Source organism: Ixodes scapularis, unplaced genomic scaffold, assembly GCF_016920785.2.
Source record: "Ixodes scapularis isolate PalLabHiFi unplaced genomic scaffold, ASM1692078v2 PGA_scaffold8__174_contigs__length_109621045, whole genome shotgun sequence".
Lineage (NCBI taxonomy): Eukaryota > Metazoa > Arthropoda > Arachnida > Ixodida > Ixodidae > Ixodes > Ixodes scapularis.
The window spans coordinates 53,888,065-53,905,418 of record NW_024609883.1 but is presented as its reverse complement, the minus strand read 5'-3'; the positions used below and the strand labels follow the sequence as shown (position 1 = coordinate 53,905,418).

At 44.4% G+C, this 17,354-nt stretch overlaps 1 protein-coding gene across 1 annotated transcript; it reads left to right on the top strand.

The window, feature by feature from the left end:
• Nucleotides 1–8,411: 8,411 nt before the first annotated feature.
• LOC121045531 lies at nucleotides 8,412–17,182 on the top strand. Its single transcript, XM_042286987.1, has 6 exons — nucleotides 8,412–8,418; nucleotides 9,005–9,225; nucleotides 11,515–11,581; nucleotides 12,684–12,846; nucleotides 16,479–16,602; nucleotides 17,092–17,182. Exons 1-6 carry the CDS (start codon nucleotides 8,412–8,414, stop codon nucleotides 17,098–17,100), a joined length of 591 nt encoding a protein of 196 aa, XP_042142921.1. The 3' UTR covers nucleotides 17,101–17,182.
• The last annotated feature ends 172 nt before the right edge of the window (nucleotides 17,183–17,354 follow it).

The window sequence follows — 17,354 nt, the reverse complement described above, 5'->3', positions numbered from 1 at the left end:
TCTAAAATCGGCCGAGAAACTCGGCGCCTGCGCATACCAATCTCAGATTTTCATCAAACGTGTATTTTTGTGGTAGATTTCAGCTTATGAAACTTCGAAGCGCAGCTCCATTCCAGTGAAAAATGGGACCAACAAACTTGCAAGGGTCAACGGCGTACGCGTTCAGGGTCGAATTCTCCACCAAAAAATATACATATTTGATCAATATTTGGTATTTCTACGCGCAGCTGCCGATTTCAGAGCAAGCATCGGCCTCTATGTCACCTCACTTCAGGCTACAGCTGTGCGTCACTGTAAATACAAAAAAAAAAAAAAAAAAAAAAATTAATTGTTAACATTTGTTGATTTCGAGTCTCGCGCCTGTAGACAATGTTGCAAACTAATTTGTTTATTCCATACAGAAACAGTCGCTCCCATTTGTCTTCCCGGGTGTGCACATAGCAACAAACTGTGCATCATAGCAGGTTTGCCTCAATTCTTCATGATTATCTGGTAACCGTGGGCGATTGCAATATTCAGAACAATCAGAAAGCAGGTAGGCGGTTTGCGTAGCAACGCGAGATCGTCACTTTAGCAAGCAAAACCAAAACGATGCGCCAGGCGAAGGCTCCCTCATAGAAACGCGAACTCCGAGGCGCTCGCTCTGCGTGGCACATAGGCAACACGACAGCATACTATAATCAATCTGCTGACTTGAATTTACGCACCGATAAAAAATGAAGAAACAAACACATGAACTTTCTCCTTGAAGTGGCAACTGCAAACGCCGGAGTGCTTTGAAGGCTGCCTTTACGAGCCGTCCCCTTATTGGTTCGCCAGATCGCTCGAATCCACGGCTGCCGCGTCGTCGGGTGCATGCTAGTAGAAGGATACCTGAAGAAACCTAAACCGCTACAACGCTTGATGTCGCTGCTGGAGTCGACAAAGGGGGCAGCGTTGGGGCACCTCGAAAAACTTGGAAACGCTAGACCCCTGCTGCTTCACGCAGTCCCCAAGCCACGCACCACACCATTTAAAATGGCGGACTGAGGTCTGCTGCTGCTGCGCTCGCGACATGGAAACTCCGGAAAAGGCCCATTGCGATAAGAAGTAAGCGCAGGCCTCAAGGCTTTTAAGTTTTACGTTTGTTTGGGGAAAGTAGTCTCGATGTAAACAGTAGATACAGGGGCATGTTGATTATTGTTACTAGTGGCCGTCACTGACCTGTCACGCCTGATTCACTTGGACCGATTCTGCTTGCGATTTACGGTAGCCACGCCAAGCATCGCAGCTGCCGTCCACGCTTTTTTCAGCCCGAGAGACGTCGCGATTGAAAATAGCGAGCACAGTCTCATCGTGTGAATCAGGCTTTAGGGTCCATTCTACAGCGTTTATACGCGGGATGAACAGCCGCACGTCACATTATCTACGCGCGGTTTTGAAGTGTTGTACGAGCCTCTTTAATTTTGCTTAGACCCTTAAAATAGTAAGACATTGCTAGCAAGACGTAGAATCAACAATTGCAGCATGAAAAAGAACACGGGGACTGACATGGACGCCAACATCACATTCCAATGGTTTCCTGATGCGGGACGGTGCGCTTCTTGCCCACAGCCCATCGCGCATGCGCGGCGCTGCCGGTGTGTCACTAGGGACGCTCCGGTTCGTTCGTGAACACGAGTTGGTGCAACGAGGCGCGGCCGCCGAAACGGAAAAGGTGGAGCAGCTGACAACGGATGAGAGAAGAGCCACGTGACTGGTGCCCCGCTGCGGGGGGGCACCAGAAACACACTTCTCCCGAGCGAACAAGAGTGTTTGGGGTCCTGGCCGCTGCAAAAGCTGTGCGCTGACGTCCAGGTGACCGAGAAATGGCTCTTTGATGCGCTGCGCTACTCGATCCTCGCGCTCCAAATCTGCGACCGGGCACTCTATGGCTCCCTCGTCGAGCTGCCAGGCTTTGTGAGTATAGAGGATGCTATGGCTGGTGTATCTTACCGCAAAGACACATTTAAAACCTGTACAAACATCAGGCCACCCCCGCAGGTCGGTGCGGACATAAGGTTTATAGAGATTTTGAAGACGAAAATACGAGGGTTTCCAAGGGCTTTCAGGCCCTCTCCGGAAATTTTCAATAACAGGATGTAATGTTGTCCAGCCGTTTTATAACTGTACAACGTTTTCGGCATATTGAAAATGAAGAAAGGGTAAAACCACAGGCGAGCTGGTGAAGAACTTCCATCGTAACAACACAGGGGGAAAAAAAACGGACAAAACAACAAGTCTGCGTGGACGTTCTCATCGACTCTGTGGCGCCTAGGGCATGTGGATGGCTGTGTGCGCGAGAAGGGCTGCTGACGTGGACTGGACGGGAGGAAGCGGCTTGACCTTCGGGACTGTGGATGTCGGGTGGGGGCACCGGGGGGGCTCGCCTTTTTAAACGAGTGTCTGAAAAATAAACGTTCAGCTGTGTTTGAGACGTTGTGTTGTGTTCGTCCCCTTCTGTGTTCCTGTGTCTCGGGTTTTATTAACATGAATCATCACCAGCTCGCTTGTTTTTTAAGTATTATTTAAGTCTTAAACACAGCTTCTAATTTATTTGAAAAGAAAAAAAAAATACACCACGACCCTCATCTCCAAAGCCGAAACAGCGATGGACATTGCACCCCTCGGTCACCGAATGCTCAGACTGACCCGAATGACACATGCTGCCTCCCTTCTTTTCACACCAAACCAAAAACTGACCCTGACGATTTCAACTCAGATAAGACCAGCCACACATGATAGCAGGCATCTCAAACACAAACTCTGCTAACGTCAACCCCCCCCCCCCCGCCCCCCCCCCCCCCCCCTTGCGCCCACTACCACAAAAAAAAAATCGAAGAACACATGTTTCTTATTTGTTCACACCAAACCAAAACAGGCCCAGACGACCTCAATCCAGAGAAGGCCAGTCACACATGATAACAGGCATCTCAAACACAAACCCTGCTAACGCTGCCCCCCCCCCCCCCCCCCCTTGCAAGAAAAGAAAAAAAAACTTTAGAGACACAGAAAGCGATTTAGTTCACTATCAAATGCCAAAGACGGTGTGCTTACGCAGTTGCCTCGTGCCAAAATACGCATGGTCTCCCTCACAACTCTGCTACCATTTTCTTTCTCAATATGCAAAACCTGGGTCCCCCCCCCCCTCCCCTTTTTCTGGCTGACAGTCATTACAGTCTACAACATGTTGAGCTATTTCCAAGAGCTGCACCTTATGCTTTACCGCCCTTTTATGTTTCAGCAACCTTTCATTCAAACAGCGACCAGTTTGCCCCACATAAGACATCCCACACCGGAACAGAATGTCGTGCAGCACTCCTACCTGACAAGTTACATCGGGGTTTCGGGGTTTTTTATGCCAACCCTGACGACCGCCTGAAAAGGGGGTCCATATCAGAAGAGCGAATGACATTTTAGCGAACGGCGACATTTGAGCGAATGGTCGTTTTAGCGAATAACGGGGGCGCGCGTTAACCCATCCGTCGCGCTGCGCTTTACGCCGCTTCGCGGCGACAGTCTGCGGCAACTCATTACAAAAATATTAACTCACTGGGCCCACCCGAAAACGCCGCTTCGCGGCGTCCAACTATTCGCTAAAGTGTCGTTCGATGAAACGTGGGCGTTCGCTAAAACGTCATTCGATCAAGTGAGTGCCTCCCCTGAAAAGGGGGTTAAACTTTCTAATTTATGTTGAGCTTTGAGAACTAAATTTACTCCGAACGTCTTGGCCACTGACTTTAAATTATGAGATAGTTTATGTTAGTAAGGCACACAGACGACATTCTTCACCACCGGTTTTTCCACGGGAGACGAACTAAACTTTCCTAGCACTTTGAGCATAACACTAGCAATTACATCCTGGTGATGGCCCGGTTCCAAAACACGCAACTTCTGCAACTCGCATTGCCTCTCCAGCCCGATGCACACAGGACTTTTTACACGCGTTATCTATACCACAGACGCAATTACACCCCTTTTAATCATCTCCGAGTGACAGCTGTCAGCCACCGACAAGGGTTTTGCCGATTTGGCGGCTGACAGCTGTCACTTGAAGAGGGCTGCTTACTATCCTTTTGCCATAGCCCACCAAACTTTTCTGTCGGAAATAAAATACACTGTTAAAAAAAACCGTAAAATTACGGGGAGCGCCGACGGGACCAGAGCCGCTCGCGAGCCGTCGTTGCCGTTTCGCCGTAAACCCCTCCACCGCACCCGAACGAACAGACATAGCCGGCGCGCTGCGCAGGCGCAGTCAATGCAGCCCTTTTATTCGGAGAGGTGGAAGGTCACGTGAACTTCTTTCCCGCGCTCCCGTGGGACGCTGTCCGCGTGAAGGCACCCCTGGCGCATGCGCAGTGAGCATGTCGAGGCAGATCCCGCGCAATTCGGCGACTATGTGGACGTGTTTTTGGTTCGCCGCACTCAAACCTGCAGATTTCACGGTAAGTGCATTACATCCCCTTCCTTGAACTGTTTGATGAATACCTGTCACACCACTGTTTTCTTAGATGAGTCGAGCAGTTGTCTGGATTCACTATTATGCATTGCTCGCCACAAGCGTGTGCAGACGATGTGCGCCTCGCGCTGGAGGTGCGTAGCGTTTAGAGTAACGGGGTCTTTGCCTTGTTGCTTTCGAGTGTTACTCTAGCATTATCACGACACGTAGTGTGTCGGTGTTCTACGTTTTTCTTGCTCCCTTCTTAGTTAAATATTATTCGGCTACGTGAAACGCTCTTGGATTAGCGCTCCGCTGGAAAGGCAGAGGTCCCTGGTATGGTTCGAGGACCATGCACGCCGATTTTTTCGGTAGCTGCTTGTTCGACATAACGTGCTGTTCATGTGCAATTTGTTTCGAAACATGCAAAGCGACACAGTGCAATGAGGTTTCAAGTGCCCACAATAATATACTATATACGTTTGACCGAAGTGTAAAAAACTAGTGCCAAAATTCCTGTTTTTTTTTTTGTTCGTTTGTGCCGAGCCGACATTTAGCTTCCGTGCACTCTCATATTGTTACGGTAGACTTGTGTGGATTTAGGAAACTTTAAATTGATCGATTCGACCTTCGTGTCTAACACTGCCAGTACTCAAATGCTTTGCAGTACGTCTTTAAGTCCGCGGTCTTTTTTTTTTTTTTTTTTTTGAGTTCGTTGAGTTTAGTTTTCTCCATTCCTTGGTGCGCTACTGTGTAGCGACGGCGCCGGACTCTACGTAATGAGTCATGACTGAAACACATTTCCGAAAAGCGGTCAAATTGTATGAAGAAATCGCAAACGAAAATCAGACAGCAACTCCTATTGCCTTTTTTTTTTTTTTTTTTTTTTTTTTCTTCGGCGGGGAAACCCGGAGGGGGACGGAGCGATGTCGCAACGTTACTTCGGGAGTTCCGTCCGTTCCGTCCCTCTCCGGGTTTTCTACGCTATGGCGCAGCCGCGGCAGCCGCCGAGGCTGGTTGAGTGTTTCCGCGGTTTTTGATCAGCTTTGTACGAAGACTGATTTTCGCCGATCTTTGTCGTGTTACGTGTATGTGGTGAACGGAGCATTGCGGAGACTGAGAATTATGTGGGCTGTTCGCTGTGTTGTGGCATTCGGGCAAAGCAAGATCGCGGTGAGTTTGCTCGTGTACAGTCGGCGGTAAAAGTTTGCGGGGCGCGGGAGCGTCAGCCGAAATGACTGGTTGCGCCTTCTGCGGCGCGCGGCCGCTCGCAAGATTCACGCTTCGAGAATGTGCTTCCTTTCGTGCTCGAAGCCATGACTTTTTCGCTCGCTTCCGCCCGACGTGCACGAGATAACCGGGGACCGGCGCAAGGTGCCGCTATGACAGCCCTCACGCCGCGCGTCTGCCTCAGCCACCGTGGTGGGTGACGAAACTCGCGCATGCTACAGATAACATTTCGCGGCACCTTGCGCCAGTCCCAGTTATATATCGTGCGTGTCGAACGGAAGCGAGCGAAAAAAGCATGACCGCGAACAAGAAAGGAAGCGCGTGCGCATAGCGTGAGTCTTGGAGCAGCAACGTGCGTGAGAAGGCGCAGCCAGTCTTTTCGGCAGGCGCTCCCGTGCCCCGCAAACTTTTGCTCCCGACTGTACGTCGGCCGATGCTCGTGTCGGTGCACATCTCAATCTCAACTAAACATCGAGCGCCGATTGTGGCTGACTCCATGCATGTAAGAACGAATTAATCTACCAGGAACTTCGTGAATAAGAACGAGGCAAGCGTGTGGCAGTAGAAGGATGTCGTGACCGGTGGCATACGTACACTGGTTTCCGCACGTTGCTTCTGTTTACTTTATCTGTTGTAATAGCAGTCTTTGTACCGGTGCGTGAAGGCCTCGGTTGCTTCGAAAACCAAAGCTGATACAGCCAGTCTCTTTTTATCCGATGATTCTGTCAAGTCCTAATCACGGCGTCATATATATATGAGTGCACGTTTGGTGTTGTTTGCATTAATTTTACTGCGGAGGACGTTGCCTTTTGCGCGGGATCAGTCTTCTCGTGTAACTTGTCTCCCAAATTTGCGTGCAACAATTTTTGCACCCTCCGATTTCCGTTCTATATTCGGTTTCTTTTCTTGTAAATGTGTTTCAGCCTTAACATTTTGCCGCGGCGCAGCTCTGTTCAGAGAACAAACGGTCTCAGCACAGCAGGGTGCACGAAGCGCGTCGTGTGTTTAGAGAAAAAGAAAATGAAATTGGGCAAGAAATGATTTGTTAACTGCACCGTAATAAGTGGCTGCCAGCAGTGGAAAAAAAAAAAAAGAGAGATATGTTGCCTTATAGTTGGAGTTAAGTCATCTGCCTTATTGTAGTATTTGAGGTAGAAAGGAGAACAAACTAGATGCCTGGGCCGGCTTGCAAGAAACAGCGTCTCGGTTGAGACTGCTCAAAGAAAGCGCTGCCAAGGCTCGGGCGCGCGAGCGTCTAGGACTCGGTTTAAGCTCTAGCACTAGCCTTGACAGCGCTTTCTTTGAGCAGTCTCAACCGAGACTCTGCTTCATGCAAGCCGGCCCACATATCTAGAAAACCAATTTTCTGCCCCAAAAGGTGGTAAAAAAAATGTGTCACATTACTGTGCAATTGCGGGGCGTTAGCGTGAAACATTTTCGCGGTAGACTGCAACGCAAACAAAAAATGGAAAAGAGCAAGAAAAAAAAAAAACAGTAAGTCCAGCGCGAAATGCTAGGGAAAGGAAGGTGGGAGTGGAGGAAGCAGATGGATAGCTGGCAAGGAGAGGAGGAATTTCCCTTGCCAGCGTTGTTTACTTACTCCTTTCCATGTTCCTTTCCCTTGCCCTTGGCAGCAGTTTAAATCAAATAGCGCTGCGTCGTCCTGGCTTTCATTCCACTGCTCAAGCTATGAATGACAAGGCGCTATACCATTCCAGCCGAGCTCTGTTCACCTGACCTCTCAAGCTAGATGCACAGAAGCGAAAACCTAGCCAACCTAGCCGAACGTTTCACATGACAATTACTGCGGCCATTCATATCACTGCCCAATATTAGCATGCTAGACTGTAGCTCCTCATGGCTCGGGCAACCTAAAAGAACACGGAAACATAGTTTTGTATGTTAAGACTGGACGACAAGACGACACGCACGCTGCAGGTGTAGACAGGCAGGTGCAGGTGTTCTATCTTTCTGGTGTAAATAGAAACATTGCCTTCAGATTAACACAGAACATTGAGGATGGCTGTTTTGTACTTCAGTTTAAACACAATGTTAGTTTTGAAACTTGATAAAAGCTCACGTTAAGTGCTTTATAATCCTTACTGTGTTAATTTCTAGATAGGTGTATGTTTATGCTGTGTGTCATTATCTTCACAAGCACAGTTGATTTAATGTTCACTGACTTCAGTTGTGGCAGGAATAAAAAAATTTGGGGTCAAGGATTAATATCTTTGGATTAGGACTTCGCCATGATTGCTTCGAATATTGGTAATGTTTCAGGTACCTTTATAAAAATGCAAAGATCATGTGTTTAAGTACAAAATCGTGGAGAGAAAAATGTTTTTTTGCAGATCTTGGGACTTAAAGTAGACCTTCTATCCGAAAAAAGAAAGCCAAATTGTTCAGCTCTCATGTCGTCTGAGGATATTGTATTTCTCAGGGTCCCAACAAACATGTTCAATATTAAATCAACTTAAAATAAATCAAGCACTCCTTTTTGGTTATAGATGAGACATCACTGCAAAGGATGCCAGAAAAAGTTTACATCATTGGACACGTTCTTCAAGCACACATTATATCATGAAACATCATCAAGAGGTGTTCCATGCAGCGTTGTCGGCTGTGAGGCTGCATTCAAAAATTACAACTCATTGCGAAGCCACATCACAAGGTGTCATTCTCCGCTTGCACCTCGTAATGCAACTAACTTCCAATCCTGCCGGACATGCAGTGTTAGTTCCTGCAGTGAAGAGGTGAGCCCTGGAAAGGCTTTTATCGAGCACCTCAAAAACATCTCACCGGCAACCCGCCAACTGTTGTAACTTGTCCAATTGATGCGTGTGATAGCCAGCTTAGGACATGGGGTTCACTCATGACCCATCTTTCCATATGCCATGGGAATGGAAAAAAAAAATCAGTGGTGACAGAGCCAGTAGAGCAGGATGAAATAGTGACGTCATGCTGTAGCAAGGATGACAATGGTCTGGAGAATATTAGGGAAAAACCAGACGTTGAGAGTGAAGTGCCTTCAGTCATTGATGATGTGGATCCCACTCACTTAGATCAAGACTCTTTCCTTTTTAAAAAGGCAGAATATGTTCAGTTCTTTGCAAGAGTCACTCACTCCTAAAACAAACATACACTATTATGCTCATAAAAAGGTGCTTTGAACGACGAATACGATTGCTACTTTCACCATACAGTGGTCCTTGCAGATTTCTTTCCTTCAATATTTTGCTTTTCCCAAAAAGGTATTTTGATTACAAAGATTTTGGATATGAGGAGTCAGTGATAACATGAATTTTTTAAGGCTTACAGCTGTCTGTCTGGACGGAACATTGAGCCTGCCCAAAGATGTCCTCCTCCTCGTGACATTCCTATGTTCAAGCCCCAAAAATGATGCTGTGCTCGAGTGGAGCCTCAAAATCAACAAGGCCGAGGCAGAGTTCAAAGATCAAAACGCAGCAGCTGTCTGCCTCCTCCCATTGCTTGCATCCTACTTTCAAGAAAACCTCGGAGAGCTCTTCCAGTTACATCAGGTAGGAGCATTCATAATAACCAGGTTATTTGTTTCCAAAGACACATCCTCATGACCTTGTTGAAAATAACTTCCTGGAAGTCTCACACAGGCAGTCAGCATTCCACTGAGAAACTATGCATCTGGAAATACTAAACTTTTCTTCATTTTTTGAAATTTTCAGCTATATCAGTCTTCCTGTATACCGTAACATACCGGTCATGCACCTATGTCCGAATAGGCGCCTGCCTAGTGATTTTTAACCATTGGAGCAATGCCTTGTACTCTTTCTGCAGTTTCGCTTTCTGAGCGACCATCCCCCCACTTTTTCAGAATTGTCTGCAAAATCTTTGTGAACGCTTTCTTGGTATCTGACGACAATGCTGATAATGAGCACGTAAAAAGTGAAATTACTATTGCTCTACGAGGAGCCAAACCTTCCTTAATCTTTTCCTGGCTGAGGTGGCTCAACTTATTATACTTCACATTAGAGTGCAATGGGAAGATATGCAACTCTAGGCTGGGTCATCTTATAGTATGTTCTACATAAATATTTCACTAAACCAAAGGGGGAGCGGCGGTGGGCACCCACTCTTGTACCACTTGCTTCTAATGGGTTCACATGATGTTTTGCATTTTTGGGATCGAGTGTTAGAGTTAACACAAAAATTATGCTAGAGAATTAACTAGTGACAAACGTTTGTACTTCCACTTCGACTCCTAAGTTAGGATCATTTGTTTTTAATATTAGCAGCTTCCTTGTCCCGCAGGTGTAACAATGAGGCTTTGTGACAGATATCAGCAGATACATTGCTGCTTATTTAACATTGTTTTTTAGTTGTTATTGAGCGTTAGGACAACAAATGTTTGTAGTTAAAAATGTCCTTATTAGTGAGAAAATAACAAGAACCGCATCCTTTGATCTCAGCAAACGCTATCTCCTGTAGGTGGGATGAAGGGTTAAAGGAAATAAGGGTGAGATGAAAATAAAGTGGGTGAGACGAACCTCTTTCACATAAGTGAGGGGTGAATGGAGAATAGCCTTTTGGTATTCCCGAATACCCGTGGGATTAACGGACTCTTTCAAGGTTTGGGGTTCTTGCATGTGTGGGCAGTACCAGGAGTGCGCTTCTGTGACTGTGACCTCGCAGTGGGCGCATAGGCTCTTGTCTTTTTCCTGTGTATGGCGGCTTATGCACCATGTTCTTGTGGGTGTTACATTTTGTTGTTTCCTTGGAAACCATAGTGGTGTGGGTCCGTTGTCTTTTCAGGCGAACCTCTTCCCACCTGGTATAATTACCATCTGGGAGTGGGTCTAAGTCTTCTTTGAGTAGAGCCGTGAGGTGTTTTCAGTGGGCCTGTTGTTTGGCTTCCTGGGAGAATAGGGGATCCATTGTGTCTTTTTCAATGAAGGCGGCGCTGTTGTCACCAAGGATAGTAAGGATAAGGGAAGACAGGAACTCGCATGCGGTGGCAAACACTGTTTTATTTACTTGGGAATGGTTTGGTGTACCAGGAAGCAGTGGATTTAAAGTTGTCGGCCTTCCTGCCAGAGTCCTTTGAATGTGCCCCACACTCGTCGTGTGTTATCTCGGAGCTTGCACCTCAGTTGTTTACGGAGCTTCTGGGTGTATTTTTTATCTTCACCGTGCTTGCATTGAAATTGGCTTGAAGTTTTCAGTCCTTATTTCTCCTGTAACATTGTTGGGCTTGCAGTCTGATAGCACACAAGTTGAGGAGATGAAGGTCGGGGTCTGGATCGTCTTGTTTGGCTTGGTACTTCTGAGTGGATGTGGCTTTCATTATTCGCTCACCTAGACACTTTTTCAGGTGCTAGGTTAATGAAGCTGATCTGTCATTTAGTGTTGGGGTGTCTTTCTGTCATTAATTCTATTTCGACGGGTAGGTGCTTGCTTCCCAAGGCGTCGGAGCAGTTCGCACTCGGGCTTGGATGTTGTGTATGGCCCATGTCAAGTCTTGTGGTGTCGTTCTCAGTGCGACGTTTGCCAATGCGAATGGCAGTCTGTTTTTCTTTGAGAATTCATAGATAGGCCTGCTTGGCGGGTGTGAAGACATTGCACTCTCTGTCATTGTCTCGCTTGTATCCCCATATTCGTGCATCTGCGGTAAAGTCGCCGGCCACGATAAGTTCTTCGGGCATCATTCTTTGCGATCCGCCTTACGTCGTCTTGCTTGTGTCCCACAGTTCTACATTCTGTGGGAATAAATATAGACCCATAGATGTATGGTACCTTCACTAGCATTTCGTGCATTTCTCAATTAACCACACATGTTTTCTGACTTTTCTTAGGTGACAACAGAAATCACAGAGGAGTTTCGTAACAGTCTGCCTGCTTCTCCTGTAATTGTTGCACTGGGTGAGCTTCATGTGTCTTTTCCTTGCATGCTTTGTATTTTTGAAGGTGCTTTCTTTTTTAATTTGTGTTGAATTTTGGAACAACAACCTAGACCGTTTTATCGTGGGTAGTGCCATTTTGAGAGTGAGAGAGAGAAGAGGGGTCAGTGCAGATGACTCCTAGTGACTCAATTGTAGTGGGATACTGTAGTGGTGTAACCAGAGTGCTGGAATACTGCAGTGGTGTAACCAAAGGGTGGTGTGCCGATTTTGACCAGAGCTAGATAGATGACCACATTGTTTGGTTTCGGCAGCCTTATCAAGCACCAATGTAAAGCACATGTCCTGGTATTATACCATACTTTGACAATCAATGTTTGATTGATCCAGCAAGAAAAAGAGAAGTTTTTATTTTGGTTTGTGAGTGAAGGTGCCACAAAACGGCATACAGCCCAAACAGCAGGTGCCTGTGAGGCATTGGATTGTTTGGGCCTGCATTCTGTGTCTTGTCCAACCCAAACAGCCAAATTTTCTGCTCGTAGAATGTGTGGTCGCATGCGGTTTCCAGTCATTTAATTTCTAGCTAAAGCAATTTAAACGAAACCGACGACTGGCATTGCACGTTGGCATCAGACTTCCATGCTACTGATTCTGTTCACAAACTCAACAAAAAGTGTTTGATTCTACATGCTCATATACAAATTTTTTGTTTTGTTCAAACCTTCAGGAGCACTTTGCATAACTTAATGTCATTACTGGGTATGGTAGCTCAACACTATTTAGTGCGACCCTTATTTGGCTTGGCATATAAGGTGTGCCTTATCTGTGATTGTGATGCATCTCAGTCTCAGATCTCAGATATGCGTCACAATCCTATATCGGTGTGCCTACCTATTCAGTGTCCCTGCTGGTAATACCTCTATAGAAGTTTCCAGATGAGAATATGACAATGGTATTTTTTTCTTCATTTAATGCGTGAGCGTTAAAAGCCCTATTAGAGAAAAAGCCGGCGTAGTGGTGTCGGTCGCATGACTTTTCTGGTCACTTGACTAGATAGGTCGATACATCTGATACTAACACATTTTCTCAGCATTAATTACATTAATCGCTTGTTTCTTTCCTAGGCCGCTCACTTTTCGAATGCAGCTGCCAGCTGTTTGTGGACCATGAGGTGATGGTGGAAGATGTGGGCTTTCTGCAAGCTGTGGAGCTCCTTTTCGCCCTTTATTATTGTTTAAACATCCAGTATGCCAAAGGTGCGGGAACCACACTTGAGTTCATTCAGAGGTATGGTTTATTTCCTTCATAATTTTGAGCCTCATGAGAGGCAATAAAGAGCAACTCTGCTGAATTTTGGCTGAGAAAACAATTAGTTCTCTTTATAATCATCTAGGAAGGCTACAACTGAAATCTTTCTGTATATAAAATTGGACCCTCAAAGTTTGACAAGCGCTAATCTGCTAATTTTAGCGAGCGATGTGCAGGCTAGCCAACTTTGGCACTTCCTTCAGATGTGACGTCATGTTGATGTCTGTTGTATACACCGGCTTTTTTCTCTTTCAACGCCATCACATGTCCAGTCAGTTCAGACAACATCTGCTGAATTTTGGCTGAGAAAACAATTAGTTCTCTTTATAATCATCTAGGAAGGCTACAACTGAAATCTTTCTGTATATAAAATTGGACCCTCAAAGTTTGACAAGCGCTAATCTGCTAATTTTAGCGAGCGATGTGCAGGCTAGCCAACTTTGCCACTTCCTTCAGATGTGACGTCATGTTGATGTCTGTTGTATACACCGGCTTTTTTCTCTTTCAACGCCATCACATGTCCAGTCAGTTCAGACAACACTACCTAGAGTTGACCCAGTGAGTGGGGTAAATCACGTAATCATGCATCTGCCATGGACATGAGTGTGCATGCAACTGACGTCGCTGCTTGCCCTTTGCCGAAGTTTCGGTTTCAATTTGCGACTTGAGTTATAAATAGCAAAGTTGCACAAACAATATTCTACTTTTCGTGAAACAATGTAGAGTTGTTCATGAGTGCTTTTCAAAGTAAGGTCATCCACTATGTTGAAATTTTCTAAATTGAGTAGAGTTGCCCTTTAATTTGTCACTGGCTACCCACATTTCCAAGCTCAATTTCAGAGTCCATTATTAAACCGCAATAGGGTGTTGTATTCTTGGACCACAGAATGAATAAAACGTGCTCGGGACGAAGGAGACGACAAACATTTCTTTCAACTAAGAACAACAGGAATGAACTTAAGAGCACTCCGTGCAATTCAGACTGCCAAGAAAATGGAGAGAAAGGGAGGCAGGAAGATAAAAAGGAAAGTGTAAAGTTAGAATTGTAACTCATGCTGTTACTTCACTCTTTTTCTTATTTCCTTCCTTACAATTTTTGACACTTACCTTTCTCTCTTTCTGCCTCCCTTTCTCTCAATTTCCTTGGCGGTCTGAATTGAAGGAAGTGCTTTTAAGCTCATTCATGTTGTTAATTAAAAGAAATGTTTGTCGTCCTTCGTCCGGGTATGTTTTGTTCTTTCTGTGGTCTGTGAATTTTACCAACACACTCTTCAGTTACTTTAAAGGTTGTTATATCTTGCATAATAATTCGATTTAAAAATTTCACCTAATGTTACAATGTGACTATGTTTGATCCTATCCCAGAAATCACAAATCAATATGTCAATATATCTACTATTCCTATTGTTTTATCTTTACTGAATGTGTCATTTACTTATAATTCTATTTGGCATTCAGTTAGAAGGCAGAGTCATAAGCAGTATACATCATTAAATTATTTTTCGCTGGAAACAAATTGGAGCCTCAAAATATGTTTAATATACTCAGCTAATTATTTATTTAAGAGTTTCTTTACTGCACCACACTATTCTGTATCACTCTAAAAGTGTCTAGAAGTGATATGTGCAGATGATCTCTAATTCATCTAATTCATAACTAAATTTGACTGATATACAACCTTTTCACAACTTTTTGAAGCTTTATTTCTGCATGTTTTAGTAGCATGTGGTTCATGTTTGATTTTGTACCTGAATACCTTTTTCTCGTCTTTATACATGTTTATCAATCGTATGTTCTTTCGACAGTGGCTGGCCAAAATGTGGCTTCCTAAAAAAAGAGAATGATTCTCTTACAACATTCCTTTTGCCATGTCTGGTGCTTTTAAGCAATCATTAACAGCTAGTTGAGTATTTTAGGTCATTCAACTGTCTGCAATACTAATTATGCAAATGAGTGCTTGCTTAATTACGAGTAGAAATGCAGAGGAGGAATTGCTTTGTGACTGTGTAGGACAACAGACAAATTTTAATGCTGTATTGTAATAAAAGAAATAAGCACGAAGCAGGGATGGGCAAAATACATGCAAATATGTATCGAAATACAAATACAAAATGCTTCGTCAAAAATGTATTTAATTACAAATCTAATTACTTTTGCAAAAAAGTATTTAAGTACAAGATACAAATACAGACAGAAAAGTAGTTGGTCTCTTCCAAATACATTCCTTAAAATTTGCGTCAGCGACTTCAGGGCACCTGCAACAGGTTTCTGGGTATCTCATTTTAATTTTGCATCGCACACTCGGGAGTTAGTGCTCGAGGCTCTAGTAACGTAATACAAATATAATCACAAAAAAAAAATGTAATCAGCTTGGACGTAATAGGTAAAAAAAGTACAGAGCTTCTAGCAGTTTTTTTTTTTTTTTTGATTACATTTTGATATAGACAATCAAAGGACCGAGACGACCAAGACGTGCAGCACTAGCTACAGATTTTTTTATTGTTGCAACTCGCACCAGTTACAAACATCTGGATGACCCGCGCATTTAGAATGTTCGAGGCAAAAGTATGGATGGAAATCAGGCTGGAAAGCATCACAAGTTGTCACTGTCACTTATTTAGCCAGTCTGCCTGTGAACGTCGATTTCATCACTATTCTTTCCCTGGACTAGCATCGTAATTACAAAGTCACAAAACGCTTGTGCTTGATTGAGAGACACTGCATTCGGTGCAGAACATAGTTTTCTTCCTGCTCTGGACAGTGACAATAAATTTGAGGGATGTATTTTCGCCCACAAAATTGTATTTAATTACAATTGTATTTGAAATACACACGTTTTAGTATTTAAATACACACATCAAATACATTACAGAATTTTTAATTAAATACAAATGCAAAATACACAAAGTATTTGAAATACGTAGTTCAAATACTTGTATTTGAAATACTGCCCATCCCTGGCGCGAAGTATGTACTTGTTCTTCTGTTTATGTCGCTGCTATAAAATTTACTTTTGTTTGCTTCCAAAGCTTCTCCCAAATGACTCAAATCAATTACATCGCTGTCTGTTCAATATCTTTTTAAATCAACATGTTTTTAGTGTTTTGTAGGTCTAAAAGTTACATATATGAATCCTACCCCTTAAGATGTGCCACATGGGGCTTATAACTTCTGAAATATTCCGAGTTCTGTATCCCCATCGCATCTGAGTGAGGGAAGCCTTGAGTGCCAGATTTTCTCCTCTGTCAGAAAAATGACACATTATTACAATATTTTTTTGTTGTTCCCTCATTGTTTTATTTTCCTCAAAATCTAGGCATGAATTTGTACCTTGACATATTTTCTTTAAGTGCACAGTGCACAGTCTGCTGGCCTAAATGTAGGTTTTGCTCAGCTTGTTATGGCTTAATTGTTATTTCAGGAACCTTCAACACACTTATACATTTGAACTGTGCACCTATGTGACTTTGGTGGCAAAGCTTAGGGCTTTCGACATTAGTTGTGCATGTAAAATATCAGCAAGTACTGATCCCAAATCCTTCACTGCAATTTTTTTTCACTTGTCTGGTTTCTGACCAAATACTTATGGGCCAATCTGCTACTTGTTTCAGATACCAGGTTGGTATCAAACAACATGATGGGTCACGACAGGAGGCCGGGAGGTCGAAAGGAGCTCGGGCAAGAGCAATCAAAGCCGCCACAGATCTTGCTGCTTTTGAGAAAAAATGGAACAGTGTGAGTACATATTTGATTTGGCATGTGTACGATGTGGTATCAAAAGGTTTCCAGTCTTGTCTTGTATTAAAAAGAAAAGCAAATGGCGGCACAACACTGCATTCACAGGGGTCGAGGGCAGCAACCTTGATCTGTCATGGTGCTGAGTGGCTCTTTGTGGCAATGCACAGGCGAGTTGGTGCATGATTATAACTGGTAGCAGCATGCAAAAACACACGGACAAAGGGACGAATGCACAGGACTTCGGTGTTTCCTTTTCATTAAACATTTAGTTGAAGTTCAGCGCTCGCCTTGTGCATTTCCTCCCTTTGTCCTTGTGTTTTTGCGCGCTGCTACCAGAGGCTTAGAGCATCGCTCTGTGAGCTTGGGAGCCCCTGCTGTACAGGTTTTTGTGACTTCATGTGCGTGCGCCTCTGCAATTTGTGCAAGTGGTTGTGGTCCTCCCGTAGCCTTTTCAATCATCTGAATATGAATTTGTTTTATTTTCAGCTCATCTGATGATCGATCGGATGCCATGAAGGTTTCTTTATAATTATGTTCTTTTACGGTTTACAATATAGTTCTTCAATTTCAAAACTGCCTCCGTTTTGTCTTGTCCCTTTTTTCAGACACACTACACTTGTTTATAAGGATTTGTCGTTATATTACGGAACTGTACTGCGCTAACTCATGATGCCAGACGTTATCTGTAACCCTCCGTAATACTACCAAGGCCGTAGCTGAGAGTTCACATTATTGTTACCGTACAGCGA

Excerpts from the sequence above, each read along its gene's own strand:
- LOC121045531 (XM_042286987.1), top strand. Across the intron at positions 11,582-12,683 it reads TCCTGTAATTGTTGCACTGG|GCCGCTCACTTTTCGAATGC; the intron begins GTGAGCTTCATG and ends TTTCTTTCCTAG. Across the intron at positions 12,847-16,478 it reads ACACTTGAGTTCATTCAGAG|ATACCAGGTTGGTATCAAAC; the intron begins GTATGGTTTATT and ends TACTTGTTTCAG.